We start from the raw sequence: 20,331 nt of genomic DNA, 5'->3' as shown, positions 1-20,331 counted from the left end.
GATTAAATGTTAGATCAAATGACCTCAAAATCAAACTTTAGATAGGTATGAGATGACCCCGAAAATCAGGATATTTTTTCAGTGTATAGTTACAAGCGGGTGTTTAGAAAAGTTCTGTAGTAGATTTTGTTGCTATTAAACATTTTGTTTTTTCTTTTGTGAGAGAAAATCAAATCAAAAGTGCTGTTTACCCCAGGGGACCTTGAGCACAACCTGTGTTGTACCCTAACCAAAAGCCTATAACAAAATCGAACATATCCATATATTTCTTTTAAAATAGTATTTGTAATGTGCTTATGATATCTCAAATTAGTATTATTATATTTGGTGTTTTTTCTTCTCCATAGTGTACGTTATTTAATTTATATTTAAATAACGATCTGGTTGTAGTCTCCTGACAAATACAAAAAAAAAAAAAAAAAAAAAAAATGGAGGTGATGGAGGACTTTTATTTTGACGACATCTCGTCTTGTAGTTTGAGCGGTTATTTGTACATTGACGCTCGCTTCACGTGGTAATGTTTTGTTAACTCTGCTAAATCAGCATTAGTAATTGTAATATTATCTTGATAATGTGTTGTTTGTAACTGTTATTTGGTGAGATTGCCTCTACTCTTCCTGTCGGCTAGTTGTTGACATTTTCGTGCAAGCAGTTTGCAGGCATCATAGCCTCATATGATCTCCTCCAGACAACTGTTACTGTGAAAGTTGAGGCCTATATGCAGCTAGTTATAATAACATTAATGGATGTAACACTGACAACGCATTTCATATGGGTTTCTTTTTATTCCTAGTGATGCTCCATAGAGGACAGAAATCCTAATGTCTGCTGTCATTGAAGATGTGGAGTTTGTATCTGTAAGTGTCCCTTCATGTCACAGCCACTTATGAAGTAATGTCTTCTTCATCTGAGTTATTAGCACAGGTTTTTGGATGTAGGTCTTCACACATGGGAACTGGATTGAGCCTGTATAATAGAAGACAACTGAACGCTTCACCTTAAATGATGTTGTTTTAGGATGATCCTCTCAGACCAGTGTTGGAATGTATAGACCTGCTGAGTGACGCTGAAGATGAAGGTGACACGATTACTGCAGACACTGTGAGTATCTTTACATCCTCTCTAGAATATAGAAAAGACTAAGGTTGAAGGGGTAATTCTCCCAAAATAACAAATACTACTGTCATCATTAATTCACCCTCATGTTGTTCCAAAGTATTGATGGTTATTTGTACACAAATCACATTTGCGCTTGTGTAACACATATGTAAAGTTTTGTCTTCCGGTTTGTTCTTCACACAAAGGTATTTCGTGCTTCAGAATACTTGGAATATATGCCACAGTCGCATCAACTGCCTTTATAATATGTGTAATTTCAATCTGCCTTTTAATACTTTATAATACTTTTTTTGTCCTTTTGTGGAGCTTGTCAGTATAAATCACCATCCACTTCCTTGCATGAAAAAGAGCAGCTTGGACATTTTGCGAAATCTGTTGTGTTCCAAATAAGAAAGAGGTCACACAAGGGCAGTGTTGGGTAAGTTATTCAGAAAAGTAATCCACTAAAAATTACAATCAGAGTACTTTACTGATTCCTTCATCAAAAGTTAATCACTTTACTAATTACTTTTAAGTTACTTTCTATAACTCTTCTTACTATTTTTCTGCCCAACGAATTCAAAATTATGTCTATATTTCCACCTTGTTCGTTGTCGCACACTCTTCAACTGTCACAGAAACACAAACATGCATTCATATTAACATTTGCATTAATGTTTTAAATGTATTATACACAAATAATATTTTAGAAGTATGTGTAACCCAAAGGATGCGCTCAACTTTTTTTGTTTGTGTCATCCTAGACTTATACTGACACCTAGCGGCTTGGATGCAGCATAATTTAAAATCAACAGTTTTCAGTTTCAGATGACATTGTAGAAATGTAATATTCACAGTCAGTCATGATTACTTTAATCAATAAGTGAAAGTGTCAATTAACAGGATGGTTACTGAGATTAAGTGAGTAGTATTCGGCTGGTCATGTGATTCTAACATGGCAGCCCCCATGTGCGGACCCTCTCCATCTAGAATAAAACAGCTTTTATAAGGTTACTGATATGACTGGAATCTTCATTTTAATGTGAGTGGTCATGATTTCCTACATATATTGCAAAATTACAATTCACGTCTTTATGAGTTAAACTTTTTTTAATGAGAGAAAAATTACTTAGTGCACCTTTATTTTAAAGTCTGACTAATCTGACTACAAGAATTAAAAATTTAATACCACACCACATTTGACTAAAAAATAATTAATTACATTATTAGATTACACCCAACACTGTACATAGGGATGCACCGATGTATCAGACACCGATATTTAGAGGTCTGTTACTGACCAGATTGAAACCAACAGGATATCACTTATAAGCATGAACAGTGATATGAAAAATGATAGTTTATTTGTAATTAATTCCATACATTTATTACATTTTTGTTTATTGCAAGTTTACAATTTAAAATAAATAAAATAAAAAGTAAATGTAATATAAAGTAAACATAATAAATGTTTTAGAAATGCAACATGACCTTTTTCCCCCACATTAATCATCATGTTTTTTTTGTTTTTTTTTATTAATCTTTTATATATATATATATATATATATATATATATATATATATATATATTTATATATATATATATAATTTATTTATTTTCCCCAATTTGGAATGCCCAATTCCCAGTGCGCTCTAAGTCCTCGTGGTGGCGTAGTGATTCACCTCAATCCGGGTGACAGAGGACAAATCTCAGTTGCCTCTGCGTCTGAGACCGTCAATCCGCGCATTTTATCATGTGGCTTGTTGAGCGCGTTACCGCAGAGACATAGCACGTGTGGAGGCTCACGCTATTCTCCGCAGCATCCTCACACAACTGACAACACGCACCACCGAGAGCGAGAACCACATTATAGTGACCACGAGGAGGTTACCCCATGTGACTCTACCCTCCCTAGCAACCGGGCCAATTGGTTGCTTAGGAAGCCTGACTTGCGACTCCAGGGGTGGTAGTCAGCGTCAATACTCGCTGAGCTACCCAGGCCCATGTATTTATCTTTCATACAGTTTTGGCCTGTCATGTGTTCAACAGATCCAATCCAATTTCAATGGAAATTATTTATTTTTAGATCAATAAAGTAGCTTTTGTACGTCTTTGTACATTTCTAAAGCTATATTCCTTGGCAAAACAGTGATCTGATGACAAAACAAGATGAGTAAGTGGCAAAAGATGGGTATCAGCCTGTAGTTTTTGTTAAAATCGGTATCGGCCCAAAAGATTAATATTGTTGCATCCGTAGTATTACAGGTTTGGAACGACATGAGGGTGAGTAAATGATGGCAGAACTTGAGTTGATTAATATCCCTCTTGTGCTTTAAATGCAATGGTCAGATTGAGGAACAGGTTGACAGGCAGAGAGCCCATGCTGTGTCGACGCTGGACAGACTGGCACGCCAGGTTGCTGTGGAGAAACAGGAGAGAGCTAATAAATGCAAAGCTTTTAAGGTTTGCCCCTTCTCAATGTAATTGAAAAAAACATATAGTTGTTGCCCATCGCTTACATCTATATTTGTGTTTTGTTTTGTAGGAGAAGATGATTTCACAGCAAGCACATGGGCGCCGTGAACTATCAATCAGCAATATTAATAGTGACAGTGACGATGCCAAGCGATGTGTGGCTATTTGGCTAAAAATGCCAGGTTGGTAATGCTCCTATTAGCTGTATATATAGGGGTGCTTTCACACTGCAGCTTTTGTTGTGGAGCCGCTTGACATCATAGTTCAGTTTGTTTGGTTTTCCATGCTCAGGATTACAGCCGGGTGCTGTTAACTCCAGCTCAAACTGGAGACGCAGATCGGCTCCTGCTCCAGTTAGGTTTTCTCCCCAAACCTGCCCGGTCATCAACTGTGGCCGAGTGTATGACAACGCTCTTTTGCTTGAGGGCCACCTGAAAAGGTGTGTGTACTACCAGTCCCAAGATTCCTCAGAAAATGTTTCAGGTCCATTTGACTTACTTGAACTTTTTATTTACAGGTTTGATCATTCACCATGTGACCCCACAATCACCTTGAAAGGCACCCCCTCTTCTTCTGTCTATGCCTGCTTGGCCTGTGGGCTCCACTTTAGCTCCGAAGAGTCGTGGAGAGATCACCGGGATTCTAAGGTTGTCATTTTCTAAATATTTTCAGCTTTTATCTTTTGATTGATTTTGAAGGTTTTTTTGTTGTTGTTTTTTTTTGCAATACACAATTCAATAGAAACATATTGATGAAGACAAAGATAGACAAAGACATAAACCTACAAAATAACATCACAATTCTTATTGAATGCATATGGCTGACAGGATCACTTAAGTGATTTTTGGGCATTGTAATATGTCATATACATTACATGCATTAAATACATTAAAAAAGGTATTTTGTTTCTGGATGATATTTGTGTTTTATCAAGTGTAGACACACAGCGTGGTCATGCAAGTTATATCAACCAGGCCCCCCTGTTATTATTGATAACACTGAACACGCACCATGCACCTAACAGCTTCCTCTGCCAACACCACGACAACTGACCTGAAAAGCACGGGGAAGATGGAGGCAAAAACAACAGGCAGAAGAAAAGTAATTTAACTAATCACTTTAAGCATTATGGAGATTTGACAAAACAAAAGATGAGAGAAAATGGGTTAATAGTGTAAATGAAGAGGGAGGGAAGATATTTATTAGAAATAAATAAGAATAATAAACTACATCTTTAGACAAAATAATTATATGTTAATGTTTTTACATATTTATTTCATTACATGAATTCAAATCAGATGAGAACTGGGGGCCTGGTTAGCTTAGTGAGTATTGACGCTGACTATCACCCCTGGAGTCGCGAGTTCAAATCCGTGGTGTGCTGAGTGACTCCAGCCAGGTCTCCTAAGCAACCAAATTGGCCTGGTTGCTAGGGAGGGTAGAGTCTTATGGGGTAACCTCCTCGTGGTTGGGATTAGGGGTTCTCGTTCTTAATGGGTGCGTGGTAAGTTGTGCGTTGATCGCGGAGAGTAGCATGAGCCTCCACATGCTGTGAGTCTCCACGTGATTAGATGCGCGGATTGACTCAGAAGCAGAGGCAACTCAGACTTGTCCTCCACCACCCGGATTGAGGTGAGTAACCACGCCACCACGAGGACCTTCTAAGTATTGGGAATTGGGCATTCCAAATTGGGAGAAAAGGGGATAAAAAAAAAGAATCAGATGAGAACCAACAAATTGAAACTCAGACTGCCATTTATATTGGTATATACATTTGGTCGCCAGTGAATGCTTCCTTAGTCTTTGCACTCAACCTTTTGCACTCAGCTTTTAAGATGATTAAACCATGTATTTTTGATTAGTTAGAATAGTGCTTTTAATTAATTAAAGCAAGAAACAGTTGCTTTACAGCTGAAACATTGAAGAAACTGTTTAAAATGACTTTAACAATTTTAACGAACTTAGTTTAATTGATTTATAAAAACTGACTACCATCCATTGACTACAATGCTGGTGGAACTTTGATAATGCTACTAATCAGAACCGAATGTGATGACAGACTGTGATAAAGGTGTATTTAGTGATGACCTCTCCCTGTTGCTCTTGGTCCTTCATCAACACCGAACTGCACCATCTAGTAGCAGCAAGTGAAGATTGTGCACTCTACTGCTTTTCCTGCAATGCCAGGATGTACAAAGTTGAATTTCAAACCAAATTTGAACCATTGAAATTTTAGAAGCAAATTTGCAAAGCGAAATATAATTAACCAAATATTACATGTCAAATAATAAAGATGAAAATGTAAAAATCTGAATATTTTGGAACTGAATTTGGAAAGATGAATATTTATTGCAGAATTTTTGTACTGAAGAAAATTTGATTTTTTTTCCAGTTTAAATATTCACTGCTTAATATACAACCATATTAAATTTTAGCCCCCAAAAAATGCAAGCGCTGTTAATAGAATCTTTGTTTTCAATTAGTCCAATTCAGCTTGCTTTTCTGTAAGATACAAAATGGCATTCATTTGCTTTCATTGTATGTGAATGACGGATCATTGTGAAATTCTAAAGAAATTGCAGTTATAGATATAAAGAATTACAGTTTTTATTAGTTGAAATTCCTTTTATTTATATACATTGGCGGCCAAAGGTTTCGGAAGGAAATTGGTACTATAATTCACCAAAATGGCATTCAGCTGATCATAAAGTATAGTCAGGACATTACTGTGTAAAAAAACAGCACCATCACTATTTGAAAAAAGTCATTTTTGATCAAATCTAGACAGCAGCCATCACTCCAACACCTTATCCTTGAGTAATCATGCTAAATTGATCATTTGGTACTAGAAAATCACTTGCCATTATATCAAACACAGCTGAAAGATATTTAGATCGTTAAATGAAGCTTAACATTGTCTTTGTGTTTGTTTTTGAATTGCCACAGTATGCAATAGACTGGCACATCTTAAGGTCAATATTAGATCAAAAATGGCAAAAAAGAAACAGCTTTCTCTAGAAATTCATCAGTCAATCATTGTTTTGAGGAATGAAGGCTATACAATGCTTGAAATTGCCAAAAAACTGAAGATTTCATACAAAGGTGTACACTACAGTCTTCAAAGACAAAGGACAACTGGCTCTAACAAGGACAGAAAGAGATGTGGAAGGCCAGATGTACAACTAAACAAGAGGATAAGTACATCAGAGTCTCTAGTTTGAGAAATAGATGCCTCACATGTCCTCAGCTGACAGCTTCATTGAATTCTACCTGCTCAACACCAGTTTCATGTACAACAGTAAAGAGAAGACTCAGGGGTGCAGGCCTTATGGGAAGAATTGCAAAGAAAATGCCACTTTTGAAACAGGAAAACAAAAAGAAAAGGTTAGAGTGGGCAAAGAAACACAGACATTGGACAACAGATAATTGGAAAAGAGTGTTCTGGATCTTAACCCCATTGAGCTTTTGTGGGATCAGCTAGACTGTAAGGTGTTTGAGAAGTGCCCGACAAGACAGCCACATCTATGGCAAGTGCTACAGGAAGTGTGGGGTGAAATGTCACCTGAGTATCTGGACAAACTGACAGCTAGAATGCCAAGGATCTGCAAAGCTGTCATTGCTGCACGTGGAGGATTTTTTGATGAGAACACTTTGAAGTAGTTTAAGAAGTTCTAAACATTTTATTCAAATTGTAATCGTAATTTTTCATGTTATTAATGTCCTGACTATACATTGTGATCAGCTGAATGCCGCTTTGGTGAACAGAAGTACCAATTTCTTTCCATAAGAGCAAAATCTGAACATTATTCCAAACCTTTGGCTGCCAGTGTAAAAAAAACGAGTATTGTCATCGAGTTATGTCATTAGTTTTTTATATCAAGAATTAACTGTTTTTACCAGTGCAAATGTAATTATTGATATAGAAAATTAACATTTTTATAAGTAAGAAGTACACTGCTGGTATGTGTATTTGGAATTTCAACTAATAAGAATTAATTTATAGATATTTGTAACTGCAGAGGAAGTGACATATCATTGTGAAATTCTACTATTGAAAATGCAGTTACAGATATCAATAGTTATGTTTTTTACTATTTAAAATTCTATTTTTGTAATTGAAAATTAGGGATGCTCTGATTGATCAGCCGATCAGTATCAGCCGATATTCACATCCTATGATTCGATCAGTGATCAGTAATTTGGCCCTTCGCGTAAGCCGTTTGCTCATGTCGTTATTCTTTAATAAAGTCGTAATAAGCTGAGGTTATTGCTGTTCAAGGACAACAGCGGGCAGTCATGTGCACTTCATCTTTATCAGCACACTTGGTTGTGATTGGTTAATGTTGTGTCTAAACTGTACACCTATATACACAGAATGGCAAAAGGTCTGGCAGTTTATTAATTCTTTATATATTTTATTGAGTTTACTTGCATGCAGACATATAAATTGTAGTGTATTATAGGTTCGGCTTGAATCATTTGATTTGCTTTTTTGTCTTTTCTATAATCTCCTGATTATTTTAGTGTTGTACTGCACCCAGAGCAGAACACCGAAACTATATGCCCACTGCCGTGTCTGGGACGCTTCTGGGATGAGTCGTCTCGCGACTCACGCTTGCAGTGTAAACGGTGTGATCTGTAACCCGGTGTGGTGTGCTGCTGACCCTTCTGATGTGAATGCTCGAATCTGTTATTATGGACTCCGAAAAAAATACACTCTGCTCACGCGCCGATCACACTTGCGATGTGAAACGGGCGTAGGCAGCACAGTCATGACATCACAGAGTGTGTGGAATACTGACATAGTGTTGTAAGACAACAAACTTGATTCAGCAGTTAAGAATGATACAGTGGGAGAGGTATGGCCAATATGAAAAGTTTGTGTACTGTACTGTTAATGTGACGTTTCACACGCGACAAGCCAAAGGGAAAACAGCACGAGCTGTGAAACGGTCCTTATTATTATTCATGGTGGCAGCTTTTCAGTCTCGGTCGTGCATAGGCATCTCAGTAATAATAATGTGAGTTACAAGATGTGGTGTAATTTAAACATCTCTATTAAATATCTCCCGAATAAACAACATTAACAATAGTAGCACCTGTAGAGTCCAGAAACATGTGCTCTTTCTCCACTTTCCTTTCATCTCTTCCTCATGAGAGAGTGTGTGTTCCCTTCATAAACTTCAAGCAGCAACTAGTGAAAAATGAACTCTTAATATAGAGAATATTTTGATAGCCTATACTTGATTTAAAGTCTTTTTTATTATTATTATTATTATTTTTTTTTAATAAGCCTTTTAAACTTTTTAATCTGTTTTTGGCAAAGAGGAAAATTCCATTAATAGTGACAGTGTGCAGAAAGTTTACATACAGCCAGTTATGACAGAGATCCTGATAAAAGGTGGAATTATTGGGATCGGTATCGGCTGTAAAAATCCTGATTGGAGCATCCCTATTGAAAATGAGTAGTGACGTAACTTTTTATATGAAGAATTAATGTTTTTACTTGTACATTTTTATTTTTTTTAAATTACTGATCATGTTCACTAGTAATAATTCCATTGCTGATATCAATAACTAGCATTTTAACTAGTGAAAATTTAATTGAATTATCTATAATTCATATCCTGCACACAATTAAATGTTTTGTGTGAAAGCTTGCGACAGTGGGTTTGCTGTTGAGTTAATGTTGTTTTTACCTGCCCCATTATTCAATTACAGCCTCTCTGCAAAGTCTGTTTACACTGTGACAGGTAAACGGTTAAAGATCAGACTATAATGATTAGGTATCTTGTTAAAAATAAATTTCAGCCGTCTTTTTTTGAATGTTAGGATTTTTCTAAAAGCATATGCAGAGCAGCAGGTGCTACACACAGCATAAGATTTGACTAACTTTCTACGCCTTTTACTTCCGTTAGTTCTTCTGGTGTTAACAAATAATTCTATTCTACTTCCTGCTTATTACCTGACTATGACTGGGTGGACAAAGTTTCTGAACACTGAATAGGCACCATTTCATGAAATTTTTAAACAAGCCGTTTTTGCAGCTTAGTTTAAATTAGGGATGCACCATTCCGATACCTGTATCGGTATCGGCTCCGATACTGATGTTTTTAGACGGAGCGGGTATCAGACTGATGATCCCGATCCAAATCCGATACTGTGTGTTAGTCATGCTCGTTACTGTCAAGCTCCAAAAATGACATAAAACACTATTAAAGTAGTTCATATGACTTGTGCATTTTATTCAAAGCCACTTGAAGACATGCGATCGCACTGAATCGAAAAGGCTGTGTTTAATAAGTAAATATAGTACGCATGCGCAGTGCCAGTAGTGAATGACGGTGCTCTTTTGACACACACACATACACATAAGCACGCGTAGGCTGGTGACGAACTCGCAGCTATTTTTAGCCTTCACAGCGGTGCGCAATATTTGAGCGCTACTCATGAACAACATCTCAGATGTAGATGCTCAGTAGTTCGGTTCACTTATAATATGCATTTCGAACGGCACCGGAGGTGCATTTTACCAGAATTTGAATAAGAAGAGAACTGTAGCCTACATACAGACACTTACAGGACTTCCCGGAGAGTTCACAATGTCAAAATAAAAGGCTGAGGAGTGAATGAAATATCATTGTGAAATTTTACTACTGAAAATGCGCTTTTTTATTTATTTATTTATGTTTTTTAAGTTAAAGGTGCATGACTGAAAGACAGTATATTACTGTTTTATTTACAATTCTAAAAGTCAATAATAATAATAATTGATTTATAATTATTATTTGTTCACAAATTATAACAATATTTAAGTTGAACTATTTCTAACTAATTAAAAGTGAATTATTATCTTATAACTAAATTGAACAAAAAGTTTATCTGAATTCCAGGCACAAGTTGAAAAAATTTTGCCAAGAAAACTGCCTTCTTTTCTATTGAAGACTTGGACTGGAATTACTGTTATTTTATTTTGGTGACTAGTTAATAATAAAGTGTTTCTTAATAATCTATACATTTCTATTGAAATAATGTGTAGTTAGAGGTTTGTGTTTCTTTACATATGAAAGAGCACACCCAATTAGATCCACACAATAATGTAAAGATGTTCTAAAATAAAAACAACACTGGTATCGGATCAGAAGAGAAAAAGGGGTCATTTTGGAATGGGGAGGAAGTGTTAAAGTGTGTTTTCAAAGTACAATATCTCAAAAGATCAAATTTGATTCGTCATTATAAGATCCCTTAAAATACCTGAATGAGATGCTACTGTAGCACATTTTAAAACCAAGAAATAAAAAATCTGTAAGTTATTTGTTTTATCATTTTGTGGTGAGACAGTAATTTAAATGTTTACATATCTTTGCTCTCATATTACAGGAAATGATTAAGTTGTGCTTGATGTCATATAGGTGTCCTCCTCTGATGCTAACGGCCACCACAGTTCTCAGAGCTATCAACTGATCGCATGCTTTGCATGTCCTGCCTGCTACTTCCTCTTCAACATCAGGGATGCATGCCTTCAGCACATGTCAGCCAAAAACCACTTCACTCAGTCCATCTCTCTATCTGGTGTGTACTGCGATACACTACAAAACTGCACAATGTCATCTTTAGACTCCTGCTTGCTTGTGTTACAGTAAGGTTGGGGCGATACAGCTAAAAATATAATTTAAAGCCTTTTGACTACAGTTGATATTTCTCTCAATATTTATGTATTTGATCTGTATTTTGAATATTTAATGCAAGAGGTAAAGTATGGTAGAAATCTAGTTAGTTAAATAATTAAGACATGCTTTATTTATTTTAACCACGTGAGTACAAGGAAGAATGTTATTTAAAGGAATGTTCATGCTCAATTGACAGAATTTGTGGCATGATGTTGATTCCCCACAAAACTAATTTCGACTTGCAAAAATCTTCTGTTTTTACTTTTGGTTTCCAGAGGCAAAATCCTCAGCCTTGCCTATACCAGTTCCACGGTATGCAAAGAACCGCTTAATTGCGCTCTGTGTGGATATTGCTTTCAATGTCAAATGCACAGTTTGCTCTAAGGTGCTTACTTCACATATGGAGGCAAGAGCACACTTCAAGTAAGTTTCTATTGGTGTTTCCTGGATTTAGGCTTTATTTTCTTTCATCTCAATATCATTCTATCAGAGATGATGGATGTATTTGCTTGTTAGAAGTGCAAAAAATCTTTTTTTTCGCTGTCTGATAGTTACACTGTAGAAATACCCTATTCACATGAAACCTAAAGTGTCTCACTGACTTAAGTATTCGGTTGGTCATGTGGGTGACCCACCAGTGTAGAACAAAACAGCATTTACTTGGCCACTGAAATGACTTGAATCTTATGTTATGTTTGGAATTGCATAATACCAGACTACTCTTACTATTTCTGAAGTACAATATATATACAGTACAAGTTATCTGTATTCGTATAGGTGGATGACCTGCTTCATTTGCAAAATTATACATCTGAGAACTCTGTGCTAGGTACTTTATTCAACAATGCAATGGGCTCTACTTCACCTTCCATTTCCAGTGCTGCAAGCAATATTAAAAGAGATTTATATTTTTACACAAAATTGGATGTAAAAAATGCAAAATAACTATTTAATTCTGAGATCATAACTGGATGCAACACACTGAATTAAACACGCAATTTAGTGTCCAAGGTCATGGTGACAACATTGAAGCATACTAGCATTTGATACAGCAGGGCATAGTACAGTATATACTGGACAGAAAGCAGTTAACTCTCAATTTTTTTTTATGTAAACACCCTTTCATTTTTTATGTCCTTTTCATCATGTCATATTAACTGTAGTAAATTTTACTTTGACGTAAATGCCATATAATTTGACTCAACATAAATAAAATATTTTAATTGACAATAATGTGCAAAATGAAGAAAATAATATATACTTCCTGGCCAAAAAAAGTCACCGTTTGGATCATTATCGCAGTGATTAATATGTTTCAGCTGGCAACAATTCTTTTAACTCTAACTGATGCAGTGTGTAGCTTCTCATTTCTTATACAAGCATGTCGGAAGACCTATCCCGTGATCGTGGAAAAGATTCAAATGATTCTGGCCTGCATCAAGCAAAGAAAACAACTAAGGAGATTGCTGAAATCACTGGAATTGGGTTAAGATTAAGAACTGTCCAACGCATTATTAAAACCTGGAAGGATAGTGGTGAACCGTCAGCTTTGCCGAAGAAATGTGGTCGGAAAAAAATCTTGAATGATCGTGATCAGAGATCACTAAAACACTTGAAGTCACATCATAAAAAAAATCGACAGTAGAACTCACAGCTATGTTTAATAGTGAAAGTAAGAGCATTTCCACACGCACAACAAGATGAGAACTTACAGGATTGGGACTTAACAGCCACAGTGTGGCCACAAGAAAGCCACTTGTTAGTGAGGCTAATTGGAAAAAACAACTTCAATTTGCTAGGCAGCATAAAGATTGGACTGTGGAGCAAAAGAAAAAGGTCATGTGGTCTGATGAGTCCAGATGAACCCTGTTCCAAAGTGATGGGCGCGTCAGGGTAAGAAGGGAAGTGCATGAAGCGATGCACCCGTCATGCATAGTGCCCACTGTACAAGCCTCTGGAGGCAGTGTTATGATCTGGGGTTGCTTCAGTTGGTCAGGTGTAGACTCAGCAACGTTAGGCAGCAATAAAATGAAGTCAGCTGACTACCTGACTGTACTGAATGACCAGGTTATCCCATCAATGGATTTTTTCTTCCCTGACGGCACGGGCATATTCCAGGACGACAATGCCAAGATTTATCCTGCTCAGATTGTGAAAGAGTGGTTCAGGGAACATGAGGAATCATTTTCACACATTAATTAGCCAGCACAGAGTCCTGACCTTAACCTCATTGAAAGTCTTTGGGATGTGCTGGAGAAGACTTTAAGGAGTGGTTCGATTCCCCTGTCATCAATACAAGATCTCAGCCAAAAATTAATTCAACTCTAGATGGAAATAAATGTTGTGACGTTGCATAAGGTTATCGAAACAATGCCACGACGAATGCATGCCGTAACCAAAGCTAAAGGCTGTCCAACGAAATATTAGAGTATGCAACTTTTTTTTTTGGCCGGGCAGTGTATGTATCAAACTGTAACAGACCAAATATTCAAATATTTTGAAAAATGTGTAAACTACTTACTATTAGTTAAACGTGTATCAAACCTATTAAAGAATAATATGTTCATTATGTAAGAGTAAAAAACATGAAATAACTGTCCTTCAGCTCCCAAAATAATAGCATATAATGAATATACTGAAGAATTGACTACTTTTTAGAAGTTACTCTATTGTGAATTCCTCACATTTTAGACGGCTTAGGATATTGTGCTGTGTATAGTGCATTTTCAAGGAAACGGCTTATTCACAACGCAAGTTGCGCATTCTGACAAGTTGCGCAGTGTGTAATTTTGTTCAAGTTCATTTTATTTGTTGTCTGTGCAGATATAAGTTGTAATATTGCATTTATGTTTATGTGGATATAGCTGATTAACCTCACATATAAAATGTGTGAGGGAATTAACCCTTAAAGGAATAATTCACCCAAAAATTACATTTCTCTCATTATTTACTCACGCTCATACCATTCCAGATGTGTATGACTTACTTTCTTTACAGAATACAAATAAAGATTTTTAGAATACCTCAGCTCTTTAGGTCCATACAATGCAAGTCAGCAAGAACAAGTCAACTTCTGAAGTGATCCAGTCGATTTGGGGTAAAAACACACCAAAATTTAACTCATTTTTTACTGTACATTTTGCAATTGCAGTCTTTAGGCACGATCAAACTCGATTACACTTCCTAGTGCTTGAGGTATGCGCAGAGAGCTAGAAGGAGCTAGTAAGTGTAATCAAGCTTGAAATCATGATCACCAAGGAGACTGCTGATGTCAAGATTTACAGTGAAAAAGAGTTATATTTTGGTCTATTCCCACCCAAAACCGATTGGACCGCTTCAGAAAACATGGATTAAAACCAGTGGAGTCTTATGGATTACTTTTATGCTGACTTTATGTGCTTTTTGGAGCTTTAAAGTTTTGGACCCTGTTGATTTAAATTGGAGCTTAAAAGGCCTGATCACCATTCAGTTGCATTGTTAGGACCTACAGAGTAGTGGTTGACTGATATATCGCTGAGGCCAATAAATTGACCGATATTCTGACTTTAATTATCGGTATCGGGCGATACATTTTCCCGTTTGGCTGATTTTTTCATCAGAATGAGATTAACACTGGCAGTAAGCAGTACTCTAGTATACCATTCCAAACATAGCTTCATTTTAAACAAAGTACTATTCATTTCTTTAGCGTTAAAACCTTTTTCTTTTCAGTGGGGAAAAGTAACTTTGTGCATCTTTAACATGCAGCATTGAGATCCAGTTTTTGTTGTGCTCTAACAACTCTTGTTGTTTCCAAGTGTGCATTGCAGACATGGCTGTGCTATTGCCACTGCTGATCAGAGCGTGGCTCACCTCATGAGGAAGATGGCGGTTGTGGGTCAGTGCTCCTCATGCCCCAAACTCTTTCTCAGCCTGGCTCAGATGGAGGAGCACAGTGAGCACAGGAAACACGAGGTGGAGAGGTTCACAAGTTTGGATCAAGCCCTTCTGCACTACAGCAACTATAATGAAATCCGCAATGCTCAGAAGGGTACAGCCAATCATCTTTCCAAACATTTAAACAAGGCGTTGTTCTGCAGCTCCTCGCCCCCACACAAAAATTCCGATGAGCCTTCATCTAAGCGACGAAGACTGACCAGTTTAGATCCCCATGACAAGCCGAATATAATTTTAACCCTTGCTTGGTTCTGCGAGTGTGGTCTACGTTTCACGGAGGAGGATCAAGCAAGCAAGCACCTCCAAGCTGCCAATCAGATCTTTCACAAATGTGCGGTCTGCGGCAAGTTAATGGGCGAATCATCCATTGCTCGTTTGCACATGAGCAGGTTCCATGGTGGTGCTCACTTGTCCAACTTCCTTTTCCATTGTAGGAAATGCAAGGTGGACATGCCAAGAATGGAAGATATCATGTCGCATATTGGTGTGAGCCATAGAGGACACACCTACTACCAAGAAAGAGAGGACAGTGTCTCGTCTAGTATGTCCTCCAAACCGTCCACCAGTCCTAAAAGTGAAATGACAAGGCCACCCAATAGTCCAAAGGTCGAGTCTTGGCTTTGTCGAATGTGCGAAGACCTCTTTGACTCTGAGACAGCGGTGCGCAATCACTGCAACGATTTAAACAGCCACAGTTTCCAGAGGTTTGCCTGTGGACACTGTCCACAAAAGTTCTTCAAAGATTCCACTTTGCGTCGTCATTGCGCCAATGAGCATGGTGGCGACATAGTGCTCTGCTACTTCTGTGGTCTGTGTGACAGCATACTGTACGACACTGAGAATGAATTTCAGGAGCACTACAACAGTCTACACAGCCAAGATTACTACCGCTTGGAAGCAGTGGAGAATAATTCCCAGATAGCTGCAGAAAGCGCAGTTGAGAGTCCAACGGTGAGAGCAAGCTCTCCCCAACTCTGTCCTTGCATGGGCTATGAGAAATCTAGAGAGGAAAGGAAGCCCATTTTCACAAAGTGCATGAAAGAGTTGGCCAACGACAATAAATGCAACTACGTCTGTCGCCAGTGTGACAAAAAGACATCCTGCTTTGCTGAGATGAAGACTCATGTCCTCATTAAACACATGACCCAAGGCAACGGGAAGACTTTTGATGTTCTCTGCAGTATATGCTCTGAGAGCCACAAAGATGTACCCAGTTTCCATTCACACTACCATAAGCTGCACTGTCAGTTAGAGCCTTGTGTTTGTTCCCAACCCAGCAATGCATGCAAGAAACCAACCCCCACCGCCAACATACTAAATGCAGAGGAGATCTTCCCAGAGAGTAATGGTGAGGTTTTCCATTTAGTGTCTGAATTCATATCAAGTTAATGGCTTGTTTTTTATTTTTAACTTAAACAAATAGTTTACAGTTCATTTGCAGTAGTTTGCAGTCCCTCACGTTTTGTTCCCTCGCAACACGTTTTGCATTCCCTCACAAAAAGTTTTGTCCTTCACAATACATTTTGCGTTCCCTCTCAATAGTTTCCATTCCCTCACGTTTTGCGTTCACTCTTAACAGTTTGCGTTCGCTCTGAATAAGTTTTGTATTCCCTCATGTTTTATATTCCCTTAAAATATTTTTTTCGTTCACTTGCAGTATTTTTTTTTTCACTTGCAGTAGTTTGCATTCCCTCGCAAATATTTTTGCGTTCCCTCGCAATAGTTTTTCACTCACGATAGTTAACGTTCCCTCACAAAAAGTTTTGCATTTCCATACCATAGTTTGTGTTCCTTGAAAATATTTTTTGCGTTCACTCGCAATAGTTTGCATTCGCTCTGAATAAGTTATATGTTCCCTTGCTGTAGTTTGTGTTTGGACTACTTTTATGAGATTTTCATGGTGCTGTCTGTCATTTATGGAGCTTGACAGCCCCTGGTCACTCTGTGTTCATTGCATGGAAAAAAGCAGCTTCAGCATTTATCAAAACACCTTCTTTTGTGTTCCATGGAAGAAGAAAAAAATGTCATGTAGGTTTGGAACCACATGAGGGGGAGTAAATGATGACAGAATGTTATTTTTGGGATGAACTATTTATTAAATGACAATTAAATGGTCTTGAAGCGAAGCAATAAAAAACGACCTGTTTTTGTTTTTTTACAGTGAAGGAATTTCAGGATGTCAAAAGTGTGATTGACTCAAGTGTTCTTGATGTCAAAAAAGAAGTGTCAGTTTCTCAGGATTTCGAAGATAATGGTAGGTTAACACATCAGTTTTTAGCCCTCTTTTTACCTTTACTTTTGTACTTTTTCATCTTAGAACTGCACATTAATAATATACATGGAAAAGATGTATATAAAGGTTTCACCTGTGTATACAGGTGCATCTCAATAAAGTAGAATGTCGTGGAAAAGTTCATTTATTTCGGTAATTCAACTCAAATTGTGAAACTCGTGTATTAAATAAATTCAATGCACACAGACTGAAGTAGTTTAAGTCTTTGGTTCTTTTAATTGTGATGATTTTGGCTCACATTTAACAAAAACCCACCAATTCACTATCTCAAAAAATTAGAATATGATGACATGCCAATCAGCTAATCAACTCAAAACACCTGCAAAGGTTTCCTGAGCCTTCAAAATGGTCTCTCAGTTTGGTTCACTAGGCTACACAATCATGGGGAAGACTGCTGATCTGACAGTTGTCCAGAAGACAATCATTGACACCCTTCACAAGGAGGGTAAGCCACAAACATTCATTGCCAAAGAAGCTGGCTGTTCACAGAGTGCTGTATCCAAGCATGTTAACAGAAAGTTGAGTGGAAGGAAAAAGTGTGGAAGAAAAAGATGCAACCAAGCAAGAGAACTGCAGCCTTATGATTGTCAAGCAAAATCGATTCAAGAATTTGGGTGAACTTCACAAGGAATGGACTGAGGCTGGGGTCAAGGCATCAAGAGCCACCACACACAGACATGTCAAGGAATTTGGCTACAGTTGTCGTATTCCTCTTGTTAAGCCACTCCTGAACCACAGACAACGTCAGAGGCGTCTTACCTGGGCTAAGGAGAAGAAGAACTGGACTGTTACCAAGTGTTCCAAAGTCCTCTTTTCAGATGAGAGCAAGTTTTGTATTTCATTTGGAAACCAAGGTCCTAGAGTCTGGAGGAAGGGTGGAGAAGCTCATAGCCCAAGTTGCTTGAAGTTCAGTGTTAAGTTTCCACAGTCTGTGATGATTTGAGGTGCAATGTCATCTGCTGGTGTTGGTCCATTGTGTTTTTTGAAAACCAAAGTCACTGCACCCGTTTACCAAGGAATTTTGGAGCACTTCATGCTTCCTTCTGCTGACCAGCTTTTTAAAGATGCTGGTTTCATTTTCCAGCAGGATTTGGCACCTGCCCACACTGCCAAAAGCACCAAAAGTTGGTTAAATGACCATGGTGTTGGTGTGCTTGACTGGCCAGCAAACTCACCAGACCTGAACCCCATAGAGAATCTATGGGGTATTGTCAAGAGGAAAATGAGAAACAAGAGACCAAAAAATGCAGATGAGCTGAAGGTCACTGTCAAAGAAACCTGGGCTTCTATACCACCTCAGCAGTGCCACAAACTGATCACCTCCATGCCACGCCGAATTGAGGCAGTAATTAAAGCAAAAGGAGCCCCTACCAAGTATTGAATACATATACAGTAAATGAACATACTTTCCAGAAGGCCAACAATTCACAAAAAATGTTTTTTTTAATTGGTCTTATGATGTATTCTAATTTTTTGAGATAGTGAATTGGTGGGTTTTTGTTAAATGTGAGCCAAAATCATCACAATTAAAAGAACCAAAGACTTAAACTACTTCAATCTGTGTGCATTGAATTTATTTAATACACGAGTTTCACAATTTGAGTTGAATTACTGAAATAAATGAACTTTTCCACGACATTCTAATTTATTGAGATGCACCTGTATATTTGTTTTTCCTTAGATACATTTGATCAGAACATGAAAGTTGCTTTGGCCTTGAGTGCAGAGGAGGCCAGGAAGTCAACCGAGTTGGACATTGGTGGGTCATAATAAAGTGGTCATCATCTTTACTCATTTTATAATACTCATACTTACCCTTCCACTGAAAATATCTCCTATTTCTCTGTGTACGTCAAAGTTCATTGAGAGTGCACTGTGTAATCATTAATCAGATGTTTATTTTTGCCAGCTTTGCATGCATGAAGAATTTTTTTCATTGTGGGTATGTTTAATTCTTATGAAACCAGGCCCACAGTGTGATTTTTGTTTTTTGTTTTTTTGTAATAGATAAAGAAATAATCTGGGATTTTAGGCGGGCCTTATGAGCACACACATGGTGCTGTGGTTTGGGTGTAACCGCACAGATACTCAATTTGTCAAGTAGAATTCTGTTGCTAACATAATATCATTACATTAGTATGAGCAATCACTGGCAGTAAGACCTAAAATCTACTGACAATAAGTTTTCTAAATCAAAACTTAGAAATGAAGAACCCATTTTCAGAATATGCAAGACATTTTTTTTTATGCATTGTGTGCATGTGCAAAATAATTCGAAAATGTAATTTCCCTCATACAAATTTCTCATTTTGCAGAAATGGAAGAGGCCTTGGAAAGAAGCCTACATGAATTTTGATTGGAAAAGACAAACTGTTCGGAACGGCTCTCGTTTTTCATGTTGTCCATGCACTGTCATCATTAAACGTTTATTTTTATTTTTTTTTCTGTGTTCCAAGTTTCAATAAAGGAAATGAATTAATAGGACTCTTTGCCTGTTCCTAACTGAGCAATCTCATTGTGGTCTGGTTATTGTCTTTTCTGTGTTATCTTGGCCATAAAAATCCCACCCTCCTTTGAAATCCCAGAGGTGAACTCGTCCACTCATGTCTGAAGGCTGTGAGCAGTGTATTTCCAAAGTTCCAACCCATGTTTGGAGATGTTACTCAAGGGAGCTGCAAACCGCTAGCAAGTCCGTTGAGAAGTCTTTTGAATAATGAACCTGTTCAAAAGAATCGATTCACTGATTCTTTGGGGTCAACCCTCGCAGCTTTTAACGTTTTGTTGTCAGAGTAAATATTCGGTTGCTGCTAAATGAATATGTGGTAAGACATTATTGTAGTTTATCACTATGTTTTGGT

General features: G+C 37.5%; 1 protein-coding gene across 2 annotated transcripts; it reads left to right on the top strand.

Annotated features, from left to right (window-relative positions):
- The first annotated feature begins 471 nt into the window (after positions 1-471).
- LOC127411729 (E3 SUMO-protein ligase ZNF451-like) lies at positions 472-19,953 on the top strand. 2 transcript variants are annotated; one of them, XM_051647440.1, is made up of 13 exons: positions 472-514; positions 794-857; positions 1,018-1,101; positions 3,449-3,562; positions 3,645-3,756; positions 3,866-4,013; positions 4,092-4,221; positions 10,987-11,146; positions 11,520-11,667; positions 15,042-16,528; positions 17,342-17,434; positions 19,155-19,232; positions 19,789-19,953. In XM_051647440.1, exons 2-13 carry the CDS (start codon positions 822-824, stop codon positions 19,827-19,829), a joined length of 2,631 nt encoding a protein of 876 aa, XP_051503400.1. In that variant the 5' UTR covers positions 472-514; positions 794-821; the 3' UTR covers positions 19,830-19,953. The 2 variants fall into 2 exon arrangements, with proteins under 2 accessions (XP_051503400.1, XP_051503399.1); XM_051647439.1 differs by lacking the exon at positions 472-514 and adding an exon at positions 538-706.
- The last annotated feature ends 378 nt before the right edge of the window (positions 19,954-20,331 follow it).

Source organism: Myxocyprinus asiaticus, chromosome 21 (genome assembly GCF_019703515.2).
Source record: "Myxocyprinus asiaticus isolate MX2 ecotype Aquarium Trade chromosome 21, UBuf_Myxa_2, whole genome shotgun sequence".
NCBI classification, from domain to species: domain Eukaryota; kingdom Metazoa; phylum Chordata; class Actinopteri; order Cypriniformes; family Catostomidae; genus Myxocyprinus; species Myxocyprinus asiaticus.
The sequence above is the reverse complement of the archived record's forward strand: the minus strand, read 5'-3'. Positions and strand labels throughout refer to the sequence as shown.